Raw genomic sequence first — 15150 nt, 5'->3', positions numbered from 1 at the left:
TGGTGGCAGCCACGCTGACGGGCGTGACGGCGGTTTGCCCCTGAGGGTTTGGCTGTCAGCTCAGTGACGCTGGGTCATAGGCTCCGTGAAGCCTGGCAGACCCTTCCGGCTGCACCCCTGACTGTCAGCAGGCTTGGTCCCCAGCTGCCTGGACCTCCACCTGGGCTCCGCCCCTCTGTCCCTGTCCCTTTTCCAGGGTCCACGCTCGGCAGCCTGGGTCCTGGGTAGGTGGTCCCTGTAGGAACGTCATTCTGCCTGATGGTTCCAGCGCTGCCTCTGTCTCTGCAGACCCGCGGGCCGCCCCCAAATGGTCTTTGCCTTCACCTTCTGCCCGCCGGCTGGCATAGACAGCAGCTGCCACGGCGACATCCTTGGAGGGCAGGGAGCAGTGGGAGGCGGTGCCCAGGAGTTGAAACCAGTGTCACTCCTGAGGGCAGGGGTCTGGGGTCTGTGGCTTCTGTGGCACTGTGGCCCCCGACCCCTGCACAGAGCGGCATCGGGCACGGCGCTCCCGGGCAGCAGGCCCGAGGGCTGGAAAGACATCCATTCCAGCAGCTTCTTGTGAGGGGCTGGGTCCCGTGACTGTGGGGGCTGGCAAGTCTGAAATCAGGAGGGCTGGCGGGAGACCCAGGAGTCAACGCTGCAGGCTTGAGGTGGGATTTCTTCTCCGGGAAATCAGGTTGCTAATAAGGCCTCCCCTACCCACATTGTCACGGAAACCCATGTGACCGCAGACGTGTGTGTCTGTAGGCTGGAACCTGGGCACCTGGCTCCCCCAGGAGTGTAGACCGTCGCTTCCGAGCCTGAGGCCTCCTGCCTGGGGTGCTGGGAGCCCTGCCCATGTGGGTTCTGGCTCAGGTGTCCCCGGAGCCTCCGCCTGGCCTTGTCGCTTGAGGCCGCAGGTCTGCAGGGCCCGAGTTGGGAGCGTTTCCTAGGTGCAGGTTCTGCTGTTCTGCACACACGCAGGCTGGAGTGCTTCCTGCCCACCTGAAGTCTGATGAGGAACTTTGGGTACTTTCTGGAAGATTCCCTTCCCTCTGCTTCTGGGGAGCAGCTCGTATCTAATCAGAAGGACGGGGCTTCTGGGTGCACCTGGCAGGAACACAGGACACGGTGGATGGGGTTCTAGGCGCCGGCTCTCCGAGAGCTGTGCAGGTCGTCTCTGTGGGCGTTCTGGGCGGAGGCATGCTCTCCTGTGGGTTCTCATGGAATGAGAGCCTCATCTCGTGACATGGCCACGGGGCTTTGAGGGGGGCGAGTGCGGTGCTTGTCTCTGAGGGTCTGGGGGCCGATGAACGCTTTGGCTGCCGTTTTAAGAGCCCTGACCGATCCCACCATTCGTGGCAACATGGCTGGGCCTGGAGGGCATCAAGCTAAGCAGAGTAAGTCACACAGGGAGACCAACCACATAATCTCACTGATGTGTGCAATCTGAGAGTCGAAACCCATAGGAAAAGAGGTCAGACTTGTGGTTCCCAGGGTCAGGGGGCAAAGGGTGGGGGCCAGGTGGTCAGGAGGCACCAGCATCCAGCTGGAAAGTGAACCGGTCGTGGAGTCTTGGTGTTCAGCCTGGGGACAGGAGCGGATGCTGCCATACGGCACCCTGGGAGTTGCCTAGAGAGTAGATCCCATAAAGCTCTCGTCATGGGGGAAGAAGGGCTTGTCACTCTATGAGGTGACAGATGTGTGATCTTCCCACCGTCGACATACGTCGAGTCGTTGCGTCGTGCCTCTGAAACTCACACAGTGTTGTGTGTTGATTGTATCTGAGCAAAACTGAGAAGGAAGGGACATCTCTTGCTTTAAAACCCGGGGGCTGTGAGTGCAGCGAGGCCATCGGTGGCGTGGACGCGTGCGAATGGCCGGTGCTCTGGCCCTGATGCGTTAACGCCATGTCCGCTCTTGCAGGTGGCGATCATCGCGGGCAACTTCGAACTGGCGGAGTACATCAAGAACCATAAGGAGACGGACATCGGTGAGTAGGCTCGGCGAGGAAGGGCTCCGTCGGGTACGGAGACCCTCTCCGCCTTCTCTGGTCCTCACGAGGCTGGCTCGGAGTCCGCGTTTAGCAAGACCTAACTGTGCTGACCAAAAGCGTGGTCCTAGCCACTTTTCCACCCTCATTCTCACGTGTCCGTCACTCATGCACGCGGCCCATGGAGGTCACTGCTGTGCACCTGGTGAGTCAGATGGATTTGCGGCTAGCTTACACGGGTTTCTTGGAAGAGTCTGTCCTGTACACACTCCCATTAAACTGAGAGATAGTCGCTACACGAGGCGCAGCAGAGACTCGGTGCCCCTCCAACCCCCGTCTCTCAGCCCGTTCCTCTGCTCCACGGTGGTGCTCATGACCGTTCCCCTTTCTAGTACCCCTTGTGCCAACCAGGAGGACTGTGTCTGGGGCTCCTCCTCTGCCCCAGCGCCCTGCCGGTGGCTGGGCCCAGTCTTGCATCTTGGAGGAGCCCGCCGGCCTATTTCCGCCGGCCCCGGGCTTGCACAGGACCTGCAGCGGGGAGCAGTCCCAGTGGACCAGCAGCGGTGAGCTTTCGGACACAGCGCCGATCTGTGAACAGGGTGGGCGGTGGGCGCCCGGAGAGGCGGCTGGATGGCATCTGTGTCTTTGCCTGTGCCCCTCACCCCATGCTTGCTGCTGGGGGCGAGGGAAGCCACGTGTCTGGCTGTCGCATCTTTACCGTGTGCAGTGTGTGGCTGGTTCCCACCTCGGGTCTGAGAACCGCACAAGGGTGCGGAGCCAGTGCTTAGCTTGCGTCATCTGGCGCCCCGAGCGGAGCATCCGGGCCTCCTGACAGCCCGCGCGATGCGACACGAGTCCCTCCCGTGAGCCAGGGCAAACCGCCGTGTTGCTCTGAGACCCGGGCCTCCCCCTCGGCCGCACCAGCAGCTCCGTGAGCGCATCATAACGATTGCTGACCTCACGTCTGCCATGCCGTGTCGGGAATGGGCTGAGCCCGCGGGGTGCCAGCAGCTCCCCTCCCTTCACGTCCCCCACACGAGAGAGCAGCGCGGTGGGACGGGGTTGGCTTGAGGTCTGAGCATATTGGCTGCTGGGCACACGGCCCAGGAGGGGCAGGGAGCGTGTGCAGGCCCCGCCCCACCACCGCAGGGATTTCTGGGGGCCTCGCCAGCCTCCTGAGTCGAGCGGTCTGTGGGGGTAGCAAGCCCGGGCTGCCCCCTAACTGCTCTGAGCATGGGCCCTGATGGGGCCACATGGCGGAGAGGGTGATGGGAGGTGGTCCGAGAGACCCCGGGACCCTGCGGGCCCCACCGCCAGTACGAGGACCAGCCACTACGCTGTCCTCCTCACAAGCCAAGTCCCTTGCGGTACCAAGTTGATTTTAAAACAAAGAGTAGGGAGATTCCTGACGTCTCCTCCATTTCGAGGTATAAGGAGCTTTTCTGGATGGGACTCAGACAGCTCTGTACCAGCTGAGGGGTTCAGTTTTCTTGTTATGAACGGAGTATCTGTTGGTCAGGTGAATACGTTTTAATCACCACTCACCCATTCGGAACTGTGACTTATTTAAACTACAAAGGGCAGCCCTTCCTGAGTCGTGGGGGTGCTGGCCACAGGCTCGTGTGGCGTCTGGATCTCACGGTGCTGGAACTGAGGTCTGTACCTTCAGCCAGCAGGGCCCCATGAAGATGCAGGGCCAGCTTCTATGGTCAACCCAGGCAGGAGTCAGTGCCTCTCATTTCCTATCCCGTGGACTTTTCCCCGTGTGGCCCGCAGGGACGGGATGGGAAGGAAATCTGTGCTTCCTGCAGGATCCCTTCAGCACCTCCACGGAGGGAAAAAAGAGGCCTCTTCTTTCCTCCGAGTCTTCAGACGAAGGGTCTGACTCATCTAGCAAACTGCCACCAGAGAACCCGAAGCCTGTGGGTCCTCTGTGTGCATAGATGTCCCTCAACGCACTGATTCCCGGAAGCTGTCGATCCGTCCTCAAACCCTGATTCAGCCCTGTGTTCACTGAACCTCTGCCCTGGGGCCACCCTCGTTCCTGGAGGGGAGCAGATGCCGTGTGTGGTGGGGAGTCTGGGAAGGACAGTACCCCGCACTGTGCAGGGGTGCGGAACGCATGCAGGAGGGCGGATCCCATGCAAGGGGGCGGATCCTGTGCAGGAAGGTGGGGGCCGTGCAGGAAGTTGGGTGCCATGCAGGGGGGCGGATCCCATGCAGGAGGCCCGACCCCGTGCAGGAAGGCGGCCCCGTGTGCGGTGGGGTCTAGGAGGGACAGCACCCGTGCTGTGCAGAAGGGCCACGCCTGGGAAGGCTTGCAGCTCAGGGTGTGCCAGCCGCTCACCTTTATTCAGGGGGCATCCGTCCTCACCTGCGGCCCAAAGCAAGCTCCCGCCTGAGGAACTGTCGGTTTCCTGCCCACATCCTGACTCCTCCTTGACGTCCACGTTCCACTCTGACACCTCACTCTGCCCCCTGGCAGCACTCCTGCACCCCAGGATCACGGGGAGTGGGTAACGGCTGTGGAGGGAGGGCCCCAGAGCGGGAGGGACAAGGACGTGTGGGGTGCAGAGTCACCTCCATGAGGTCGTCCCAGGGGAGGCCTGGCTCTGAGACCTGAGAGGTGGCCCAGTGCCTTCCCGTCTGGGGAAGTCCTGCATCCTGCAGAAAGTCATCTGCTTCTTGCTCCCGGAGCCGACATCCTTTTCCCTCTGGTTTCACACACTGCCGTGCTGGAACCCCCTGAGATAGGCCCTGGGGTCCCTGAGCCAGCCGGTACCCGAGGGGCCAGCCCTGTCACCTGTCGGTCACCTCTTTCCGTGACGACTCTTCATTGAGCAACTTCTGCCCTGCAGGCCGTGCCTGTTTGGGGATTGGGGAATGTCATCGGTCCGAGTCCTGGCCTGTTAGGCGGTGTGGCCCACAAGGGCAAATCCCCTCCTTGCTGCCCTGCCCCAGGTTCCGGAGTGACAGCCCCTTGCACACCACATGGCCCCTTCTAGAGCAGGACAAGCTCCCGGTCAGTCACCTGCTCGCGGGAGAAGGCACGTGACTTCAGAAAAGTAAATTCTTTCCTGCTCGTTCCCTCTCGGATTGTGGCCTCCGCCCGTTTCCCCATGACCTGGTCCCGTGCCACCCTGGCCACGGCTTTAACCCACCCCTGTCCCCCAGGGCATTTTCTGGGCTGCTGGCAGCCAATCCCCAAGACAGTTTGGGACCACCCATTCCTGTTCTGACTGATGCACCAGCCTAAACCTGCAGGTTCCCCAGCGCCCAGCAGCACGTGCCCAGCTTCGCAGAGCGCTCATGGCCAGAGCCGCCCCGCAGGTCATGTCCCTCCGGCTTGCTGAGGCTGGGCGTCCAAGCACTGCTCCGTCTCTGCTTCCCAGGACCCCTCATCTCCGGCGGGCTGGTTCAGAACGTGAGGACGGGCCACGTGCTAGTGTCCTGGGGCCGCCATCAACAGATGCCCCCAGCTGGACGGCGCAGAACAAGCGAGATATATTCTGCCACCGCTCTGGGGGCCAGACGTGCAGAGGCGCGAGGTGTTGGCAGGGCTGGTCCGTCCTTGCCTCTCTCTGGCTCTGGGGTAGCCCAGGGTCGTCGGTGTGGCTCCTGTGCCTGGCGCGGCTGCACGTGGCCCGCTCTCCACGTCTGTCTCAGAGCCCCTCTCCTTTCTCTGAGAAGGCACAAGGCTACTCAACCCTCAAGGGCCTACCCTAAATCCAGGATGCTCTCATCTTGAGATTCTCAGATTGATCCAGGGATTAGGACGCAGGCCTGTCTTTTTGGGGCCACGTCAGCCACATCGAGAGCACCTATGTGGCCACATGACTGTCTTTCGGAGGCTGTCACTGCTGCAAAGCTGGGTGGCATCGGCCTTCCCCGCAGTGCCGGCACGTAGTAGGGCCTCAGTAAATGCCTGTTGAGTGGCTGCTCCCCACTGCCTGTGTCCCCATTCCCAGCTCCTCTCCTCCCTTCTCTTCTTGAAATAAAAACCCGCTTTCCCGGCACCTGGCCACAAGTGTGGGGGAGCATAGTACGTGTTATGGACAAATGAGCTCCTGGATTGGCTGTGTTTGCCTGAGTGTTGTGATGTGTGATGCCTCCCACACACGGTAGGAGTCCGGGGGGCAGAGCTCGTGGGGGCACAAGGAGAGGCAGTGTGGGCAGTGGGTTGCACAGGGATCAGGGTTCTCGGTCCTTCCGCCAGGTAGTTCTGGAGCCACGCTAGACTGAGGGTCTCTCATGTGCTGTTGGTGAGTCTCTGTGGCCACATGGCTCCCCAGCCCAGCTTTTGTGGCTCAGCTCCCCGACCCCCATCCTTGAGACCTGTGAGGGTACTGTCACAGTCTGTCCAGATTAGGGCCACTCTTCTCTCTGCTCCTGGACTCTAGGGTGGTGGGTGTCCAGCATGGTAGCCGGAGGGCTTCAGCGTGTCCCCACATGCCCTTTGTTCATTGCTGTCAGCCTCCAGAATCATGGCAGGGGTGCTGGAGAGGATGGGATGGGGCTGTGTTCCTACTTTATGATCTGCATTAAGTCTTGACTTACAAGCTACTTACAAGCTACAGTGCCGGAGAAACATTGGAAGACGGGGCTGTGTGTCCTAAAAGTGAGGCTGGTGGCCCTTGCCGCTGGGTCAGGACCAGCCACGATGCTCACCCACACAGTTTTGTCGATCATTCACTTAGTGGGGCTGGGACACCATTTTGGAGAACAGCCTCCCGGGTCAGGACTCCAGACGGAGGAAATGAGGGTAAGCCTCCCCTTTGCATCGCGTTGGGCTGCGTTCCTGAGTATAAATATGGTAGAGGGATTCCCAAATTCCAAGCTGGGGGTGGGGATGTGGGGTCGACGTCGATGCTTCCGAGCGAGCAAACCACAGCACAGGACATTTTCCCGACCGGCCTTGTCGGCGATGCCTTTCTCAGAAAGCCCCTTTAAACCATCCAGTAGCCCTCCCCTCCCCGACTCAGAGCAACAGATCCTTTGTTTTCCGGACACCACCACGAAATCAGGGCACTTAGGCTGCTCCGATGTGGCTTTCGGGGAAGACAGGAAACAGGTTGGAAAGCAGCGAGGTGATCAGCGGGCCCTCCCAGGTCTGCAGCATCCGGAAACGGACCCGCAAAGCTGCGTGGATGCGAGTCTGTCCCTTTAAAGGGGAGACTGCATCCCGCGAAACGTCCTGCTCCCACCCGGCCAGCATGCAGGCTGCTAATCGACTGATGCCGGGGCTCTTTTTTTTGTCTTTCTGAACTCCCTTCCTCTTTAAAAAATTAAATGCAACCTCCATTTGGTTATTTTATTTGCCAACTCGGACGAAGTGATGGTGTAAAAGCCACCGCAAGCACCAAAGTTAATCCCTGCTTGCTGCCCTGCAGGGTTGAGCCGTGGCTGAGCACACGAGCCCACCGGGTCTTCTGGGCTCTGCCACAGGCGCGTTTGCGATGGCTTCTGTAGGACGGCGGTCCCCGTAGCCAGGCTGCCGGGGAGCTGGGGAGCTTGTGTCCGAAACGGTCATGCAAACGTGAAGCATGTGGCCAGCTGAGAAGCTTTGCACTGGGATAACCTATTTTTCCCGGTGTTTGTGATTTTTGTGCTTTGCCCGGCGTGGTGGGGACATGCTCTGTCAGATGCGCTGAATGGTATGGGTTGTTCTTCCTCGGCCGAACAAGGTTTGTTTTCATACCTCTTGTCCTTCCGCAGCTACGGAGAGAGAAGCCAGGGGGTTTTGTTTTTCGAGAGGAAGCGCATTGAGCTGGTGTGTGCGTCTGGGTGTCTGGTTAGCCGACGCAGGACGACTTGGTTACTGTTGCTAGGTTTCCGAGACCGCGTGCCTGTGGAATTGCGCTTCTGATATGTACAGATGATGGGTGGGGGGTGGTGTTTTCAAACAGATTTCTGAATGTAATATTTGCTGGGGGGGGTATTTGAGAGAGGATGCAAACCCACGCTGATCTTTTATTTCATCTTTTTTTTTTTAAATAACCTGTTCGGCAGCTCGCACCTGCTGTGAAATAAACCAGGTCTGATTTGAAAGGAGCATCCCATTTTCCTGGCATTGTGACTGTAAAATGTACCACTTACCATGAATGAGCTGTAGGGGACCCTGTGTGTTTGCCAGTGGGGGCAGCAGGTCCTGGGGGAAACCCCAAATCCGAAGCTCTTTCCTCAGATCGGACCGCTTGGGGTCAGCCGTGCCGAGACTCCCCTGTACGGCTGTAAGAAGGAGCCTTCTCCGGGAAAGCCAGGCTGCTGTGTTAGCTAGAACTGGGTGGCGGTCACACAGCTGCTGTCTGGATCCCCAGAGCACATTGCAGAGGGAGGGAGACGGGATGAAGCCCCCGCAGACTGCAGCCTGAGCGGATGTGAGCAACCCTGTGCCGTCACCCACCACGTTGACTCTGCTCCTGTATCTCTGGCCTCCGTGGGGCCGAGGGAGCCACACGGCGTGTGCGATCTGGACTCCCACCCTGCCGCGGAGCTGTGGGCCGCGTCCGTCCTGCTCCGGGCTGACGTCCATCCCTCTTTTCCTGCCCGCCGGTGGAGTGCTTGCTGCTGCGGTACTCTCCCCTCCCCCACCCCGCTTCCGTGTGCCTATCTGGCTAAAAGTGTTATCCCCAGATCCCGACACAGAGCGGATGGGCCGGGACACGCGCTAGGGGGACACCCCACTTGGGACAGCCACAAGTTGCACGTGTGTTCTGTCGCGGTGGGGATTTTCATGTGGCTGACTTCTTGCACCCTGTCCGGTGAGATGGATGTGGGAATCCACTGAGGTCTCTGGTCTGACCCAAATGCTGTGTTCTCCCTACGCCCAGGGACGCTTGTCTTTGTCCTGGAGAGGTGCCGCAGTGGCACGAAGCCTTGACCTCCGTGGCCTGCATGTTTCCACGTGTGCTGTCTTCATTGCCTGTGTTCCGTCCTGGGGCTCACCTGCACTGGCCCCCCAGCAGCCGCTTGGCAGGCTCAGGCAGGCCGCAGGCCTCGAAACGGTGCCCAAGGGAGGCCGGGGCTGGGGACCAGTCCTGCCGTGGTGCTGCCTGCAGAGGCCTATGCTGTCTCATGTGCAGGGGACAGGTGTGGCTGCTGGAGAGTGTATCCCATGAGAGGTGCCCAGCACACCCTCCCACCTGCCCATGCATCTGCTCCTTTCCATCCTCTGGGTTGAATTATTCCCCAAACTTGAGCCTCTCCTGGTTCTTCGCCTCCCATCCTGGGGCAGTTTGGTCCCGTAGGGAAGAGCCCTGCCCACTCCATCCCCCGCAGCAGGGTGGCAGCCCCAGGCCCAGAGGTGCTGAAAAATGCCTTTCCGTGGGAGCACAGCCTGGTGCCCTGGCTCCCGATGACGTCAGGCCCCCAGCCCCTTCGATAGTAAGTATCGTGTAGCGTCGCGTGACATTTGTGGATAACGTGATCTAACACACCCACGTCGTTTGTAGAAATCGGTGTCACACCCCCGCCACCCCGCAGAGGAGTGTGAGGCGGAGTGGAAGGGGTGGCGCCTGGGTCCTCCTGCCATGAGCCGGCATCCTGCTCAGGACCCGCTGTGCCCCGCTCAGTCCCGCCAAATCCCGGAGCCCCGCGGGCAGGGGGGGCACGAAGGGTCTCCTCCGCCGGTGGCCGGGTTTTCCGAAGTGGGGAAGCCTCTGGGTGAAGAACTGAGAGAAACGCAAAGCAGGCTTTCTCTCGTTTGTGGGTTGTGCTCCCGCAAAGCCCAGCAAGTCTGGAAACCACACACAGACGTTTGTGCTTGTGAGTCCCTGGGGGGAGCTAACGTGCTCAGGTGAACAGGCCTTACGTGTCCATGAACGTCTGGCAGACCAGATGAGTGCCCAGCGGCCCCCGTGAGGACCACTCCTCCTGTAGGAACTGGGCCTGTGCCTGGCCAAAGGCAGGAGGCTCGTCTCCCGACCCCGAGCACGGCTGCTGGGCTCCCCGGTTCTCACTGGGCGCTAAACAAGGGCTCCGGGCCCCGAGGGTTGCTTCCCATTGCTCACCTCTGACCCCGTGCGCCTCTGACCCCGTGCGCCTCTGACTCCTGCCGGGGCCCTCTGCCCATGGTCCAAGGGTGCACGAAGACAGGCGTGGACCCCCTCCAGATGTGCGCACGTGGGAGGCGTGCTCCTTCTGCTGTACGCAGGGGTGCCGTCCCTGCTGGCCTGCATCTGCCCTCCTCCTCCCACTGTGGCCCCCGGTCCTCCCTCCAACCTTGCCCACCCTTTCTTCCACCTGCAGCCGTGCCTCTGGTGTGGGCCCCAGAGGGAGGTGAGGTGTGCCCTGGAGCCCCTGGCTTTGCCGCTCCGTCCTGCTTCCTGCAGTCCTGCTTGGCCTCCTCCCCCCTTTCCCCACCCCCTTGGCCTCTTGGTCTGGGTTCAGCTTTGTGCCACACCATGCCATTCTCCTCCCACCGAGGCCATGCTCCTGATGGAGGCCCCGGGCAAGACTCCCGGGGTCGGGGGGACAGGACTCTGCGTCCTAGGTTCCCTGCTGATGGAGAAGGTGTGTGCTTATGGGAGGGAGGGCATGGGGCTGAAGTCCGCATGAGGGGGCGCTAAACCCCAGTGGACTGTAGAGTCTGGATGGCTTCCTGGAGGAGGAGGCAACAGGCGACAAACACAGCTAACGCAGTTTTGAGGCCCGTTGAACCATGATTGCACTCCGTGCCTGTTACAGCATCACAGAGACAGCCCTAGAGGAAGGGGGCACTGGCACTGTCCCAGTTCACAGATGAGGAGAACATGGTGTCTAGCGCCCTGGAACAGGGCCCATGTCCGGGTAGAGGGCAGTAACAAGGAGCTGGGGTTTGGGCCGAGGCCCCAGGCTCCAGAGCCAGTCTTTCTGTGTGTGATGCTGTCTTTAACCCTTGTGCATCTCCTAGCCACCTCCAGTGCCCGGGTCCTCCTGGGGCCTCAGACAGGCCTGCCCCCAGCACACCTCCTCTCGTCCTGTGGAGTGGGCTCTCCAGGCACTGACAGTCCTGCCTCGTGGGGTCGGGCAGGCAGCTCCCCTTCTGTGCTCCCCAGCGCTGGGCCATTAGGGCACCCAGCCCAGAGTTGGCCCTCCCGTGGATGAGCCGGTGCCTTGAGCAGGGCCCTGGGGATGCCTGTCCCCCCTCCGCCCCAGTGCCCCGGCTGACTTCACGAGCAGGTTCTGGGTTCTGCCCACCTAGCCCAAACCCACCTCCACACGGATGAGCCCGGTCGCCCCAGCCCCGTTCCGTGTCGCGTCGATGCTCGGTTGCCGGCTCCCGTGGGCGTCTGCAGTGGTGCTGCCAGGACCTTCCAAGGAGGGCAGCCCCCGGCCGCTGCTATGGTGCTTTCTCTCTGAGCCATTTTGCCCAGGAAAACCAGCATCCCCGTGCTCCGAGAGGAGCAGTCATCTGTCACTTGTAGGATGTGGAACAGGAGGGCTCCCCTGCTCCCCTGCACACTGGAGCTCACCTTTCCTCCCCTCCTCGTCCTCTGGCATGACCCTGACCTGTCCTGAGCTCCCATCCTCAGTATGTCCCTCTGGGGCAGGGGGTCCGGTTTGAGGTTTCCAAACTCCTCCTTCACCTTGAGGAATTCAGTGCATTTTTACAAAGGACCCGGTGTAGCCGAAGGAGGTCTGGAGTTCCGGATCTCTGCTCCCCCGTCACCTCCCCGCTCTGCAGACAGAGCCTGGTGGCTTCTCCCAAAGGGAGGACAGTCAGCTCCTTGGAGATTAGCCACTGTCTGTAAGATGTACCCCTACCCCCAGCCTTCTTGGTGAAAGCTATAGAATCCGAAAGTGTTTTCAGAAGTAACTGTCTTCTGGAGGTGATGGTGACCCCAGGGAAACCCGGACCCAATGTGGAGTCCGGCATTGCCTCTCAGACCCACCAGAAACCCAGGCCGCCCCCATGGGTTCTGCAGCTGGCCTGAGCCCCAAGCCTCCCCGGGAAACGTGCTACTCGGCCAGACGCTTGTCATTGAGTCCCCACGCCGGCTGGGTGGGAAGTCAGTGGCTCAGAGGGGCCGGGGCTCTTACGAGGCTGCTCTTCCCGGCTTGTGGGGACAAAGAACCAAACCCAGAGCAGAATGGCCCCCTGCTCGCCCAGGCACGTGCCCCCAGGCCCCACTGAGACTGTGTCCACTTTGGGTGACAGGTGGGGAGCCCTGAGAAGTCCCCTGGTTCTCAAGGGGCCCCCACTTACCTGTCCAGCCTTCTGTTTTTCCAGCCCCTTCTGTGCAGGTCAGACAGCTGCTGTCCCACCTTGCTTCCTGGTCCTGTGTTGAAGCTACCCCCCTTCCCAGCACACCTTTGCCCCCATCTCCCCACCTTTCCTTAAAGACCGTGCAGTTCTTCCGCTGGTTTTCCTTACCACCCCCACCCCCAAGGTGCCGGGGTCATCCCTGTTCCTTTTCTCAGAGTAGTGGCTCATTTCACAGAAATTGGGGTGCACCGTTTATCCCCTGGGCTGGATGGGGAGCTCCAGTCACCAAGCTCTGGGTCGTCCCTGTCCCCAGCACCCGGCACACCCAGCTGTGGGACCTTAGGGTTTCCCCGAGGGCTGCATGGTGAATACTTACTGATGAAGGGTGGAGCAGACAGGACGCCCCGCGCGGGGAAACTCCGGTGGGCGGCGGCCTCACGAACATCTGGCTACCCCCAGATGCCAGAAGCATCCATTACCGTTCCAGTGAGAGTGCTGGGGTGCATTTAGGCCCTGCTGTGACCCCTGTGACCTTCCGTGGTGGCGTCTCTGACTCGCCAGGCCTGGAGCCACGGCAGGACCCACGTGAGGCCTGGCTTAGGCCAGTGTCCTGATGCCAGAAGGCAGTGTCCCTCCCCTGGCGTCCTGCTGAGGACCCCATTAGCTGTCGGGAGCCTGACCCTTAGGGAAGGGCACTCACCCTGAGAGTTTCCAGTCCTTGTTGTGTAGAGACACAGTAGCACACGGTGTCTGGAAATATTCATCGACGTCTTCATTTCCAGTGACGTGCAAAGGCAGCTGGGTAGTAGGACACCAAAAAAAGCATTTGACCAAGCGCCAGAAGCACCCGCGTTCCCGTCTTCCGTGGGATCGTGGGCCAGCTGCGCGTCTCCCGGGTCTCAGCAGCCTCGACAGATGTGACAGGACCCCTTGAGGGTTCTTGTGTGATGGGGGCTGAGCCCAGAGGCGTAAGCGTTCCCTCCAGAAGGTCTTCGTGGGGCTTGAGGATCTGAGCCTCATAACCGAGCACTTGGAAGACTTCGCGGGTGGAACGCAGTTGAATGCAGAAAAGGTTTCTATTCTGGTTTCCAATAAGCGTAAGTGGAAAGACTTTTCGGAGGGTTTCAGTCAGAGAAAGAAGAATTCGCACACGTGTGCGGGCAAGTGCTGCCGATTTTAGCCAAACCAGAAGGGACACGTCGAGGAGCTGGTGAACCGGAAGCGGCTGACAGAGATGAGGCAGAGGAGAAAACCATCTCGCCTGGGCTCGCGGGGTGCTGAGGCTCAGGTCCTCCCCAGCTGGGTCCAGGCACAAAACGTAGACACCGATAGACACTCCTGTCCCTGAGGCCATCGGCTGACCTTCGAGGCCACCAAGAAGGCGGCGTCTCCAGGAAGCGCACAGGAAGGGGCCCCAGACCCTGGGGAGGTCCATCGGGGTCTCCCAAGGTGGAGCTGGGAAGGCGAAGCAGGCCGACCTCGTGACCTGGAGGGGCAGCATCCCGCCAGAGCTGGGGCAAGGAGCCCGGACCCTCCCCTTCACAGCGGGGCCAGGTGGTCGTCCTGCAGCCAGAGGGAGGGAACAGAAGGGCAGGTGACAAAGGCTGGCAGACACGGTAGACGATTGCTGTAGGAATTCGGCTCGGGAATCTTGGCAGCTGACCCAAGGTCACACCCCACTCGCTGGTGTGAGGTCGGGGTTCAGGCACAGGGGTCCTGCCTCTTCCTCGTCTGTCAGTGCTCCGCTTTCTCTCACAGCCGTCCAGCTAATGGCAGACAGGATTTGATGGGGACGTGCTCCACCAGGGGAAACATTTGAAGAACACCACGTTTTGCTCCTTTTGTTAGGAATTAGCAGTATTCCTTTTTTGGTGCGCATTAGAGAAGTTAAAACATTGCTGAGGAAGAAATAAGATTTGTGTGGCTGGGGGCGGGCATGCAGTATTTGGTCATTTCTCTCGGGGGCCGTGCTGGTTCCAGCTGTTGGGATCTCACCGGGTCCCGAGCCGCTCACCCGGCTGGACAGCCTGCGGACGGATGGCCTTCCTTCTTGCAGAGCTGGTGCGGGGGGCCGTCCGAGTCCTTCTGGGATTCTCCAAGGCCTGGGTGGCGAGGGCCTTCGTTCGTGTTTAGATGCACCAAGTTAAGAGGCGGTCAGCGTGTGGGGGTGGCTGTCAGGACGGGATGGCCCGCCTCTAGACACAGACTTTGCTGGATTGTCTCAAATGTGACCACTGTCGCTCAGACCTGGAAATGGCGGTGGCTGGAAACGGAGTCATGAGTGTGACCCGCCTAGCAGAGCCTGGTGCGAGGTGGGCCTCCTGTAGACGGTGAGTGAGACGTACAAGGGTATATATTCCTCGTTCCGCCAAAAGCCAGCTTTGTGTTAAAGCCTCGGCCCCACCCCCTCCCCAGACCATGCCGTCTCTCTGGCTGTTGGCCGGCCCGTGTCGCTGAGGACGCTGTGCGAGCACGCTGGCTCAGGCCGCTGGTGCTGGGAACGAGCCCAGTTCTGTCTTCTCCTTGCTGTCGCCATGTGGTCTCCTAATCCATGAGAGACTGATGAATAGCAGCAAAGTCGCTCATGACCCGGCGGAGGTGGGGGAGAATCGAGAGCGTCTCTGAGCACTCTTTACGGAAAGCGAGGAGGTTGTGGTTTGGGGGCTGCCGGAGGCGGTGACTCTGGAGAGAGAAGTGCCCCGGGTGGTTCTGCCCCGCGTCTCTCGTGGAATAGCCCCGACGCTGCTGCGTCTCCCCCCTGCCCGGAGCCGCTGGCCGAAGGGCGAGGGACCCTGTCCGCCTCTGGCCTGAGCCCTGCATTTCTGTGTCCGTGTGTGGCTCCTGTTAGAAGTGTCTCCAGCCACTGCGTCCTCCTGTCTCTGAGCCGATACTGTCCCCGGGAGCCTTGTGTCAGCTGTTGGAACGCGTTCCTCCTTCTGGTGCTCACCACTTTTGTCAGAGAATGTTAACGTTTTCAAGGCAAATTTTA

The 15150-nt window shown here is 60.6% G+C and overlaps 1 protein-coding gene across 1 annotated transcript in view; it reads left to right on the top strand.

Annotated features, from left to right (window-relative positions):
• LOC100467244 (SH3 and multiple ankyrin repeat domains protein 3) overlaps positions 1–15150 on the top strand; it is a 296215-nt gene that overhangs the window by 169835 nt on the left and 111230 nt on the right. Inside the window, exon 11 of the mRNA XM_034644850.1 lies at positions 1909–1975. Coding sequence (XP_034500741.1) covers positions 1909–1975 — 67 coding nt within the window. The remainder of the gene's footprint in view (positions 1–1908; positions 1976–15150) is intronic.

Source organism: Ailuropoda melanoleuca, chromosome 16 (assembly GCF_002007445.2).
Source record: "Ailuropoda melanoleuca isolate Jingjing chromosome 16, ASM200744v2, whole genome shotgun sequence".
NCBI classification, from domain to species: Eukaryota; Metazoa; Chordata; class Mammalia; order Carnivora; family Ursidae; genus Ailuropoda; species Ailuropoda melanoleuca.
Note: the sequence above shows the minus strand (reverse complement) of the source record. Positions and strands in the feature narration are given on the sequence as shown.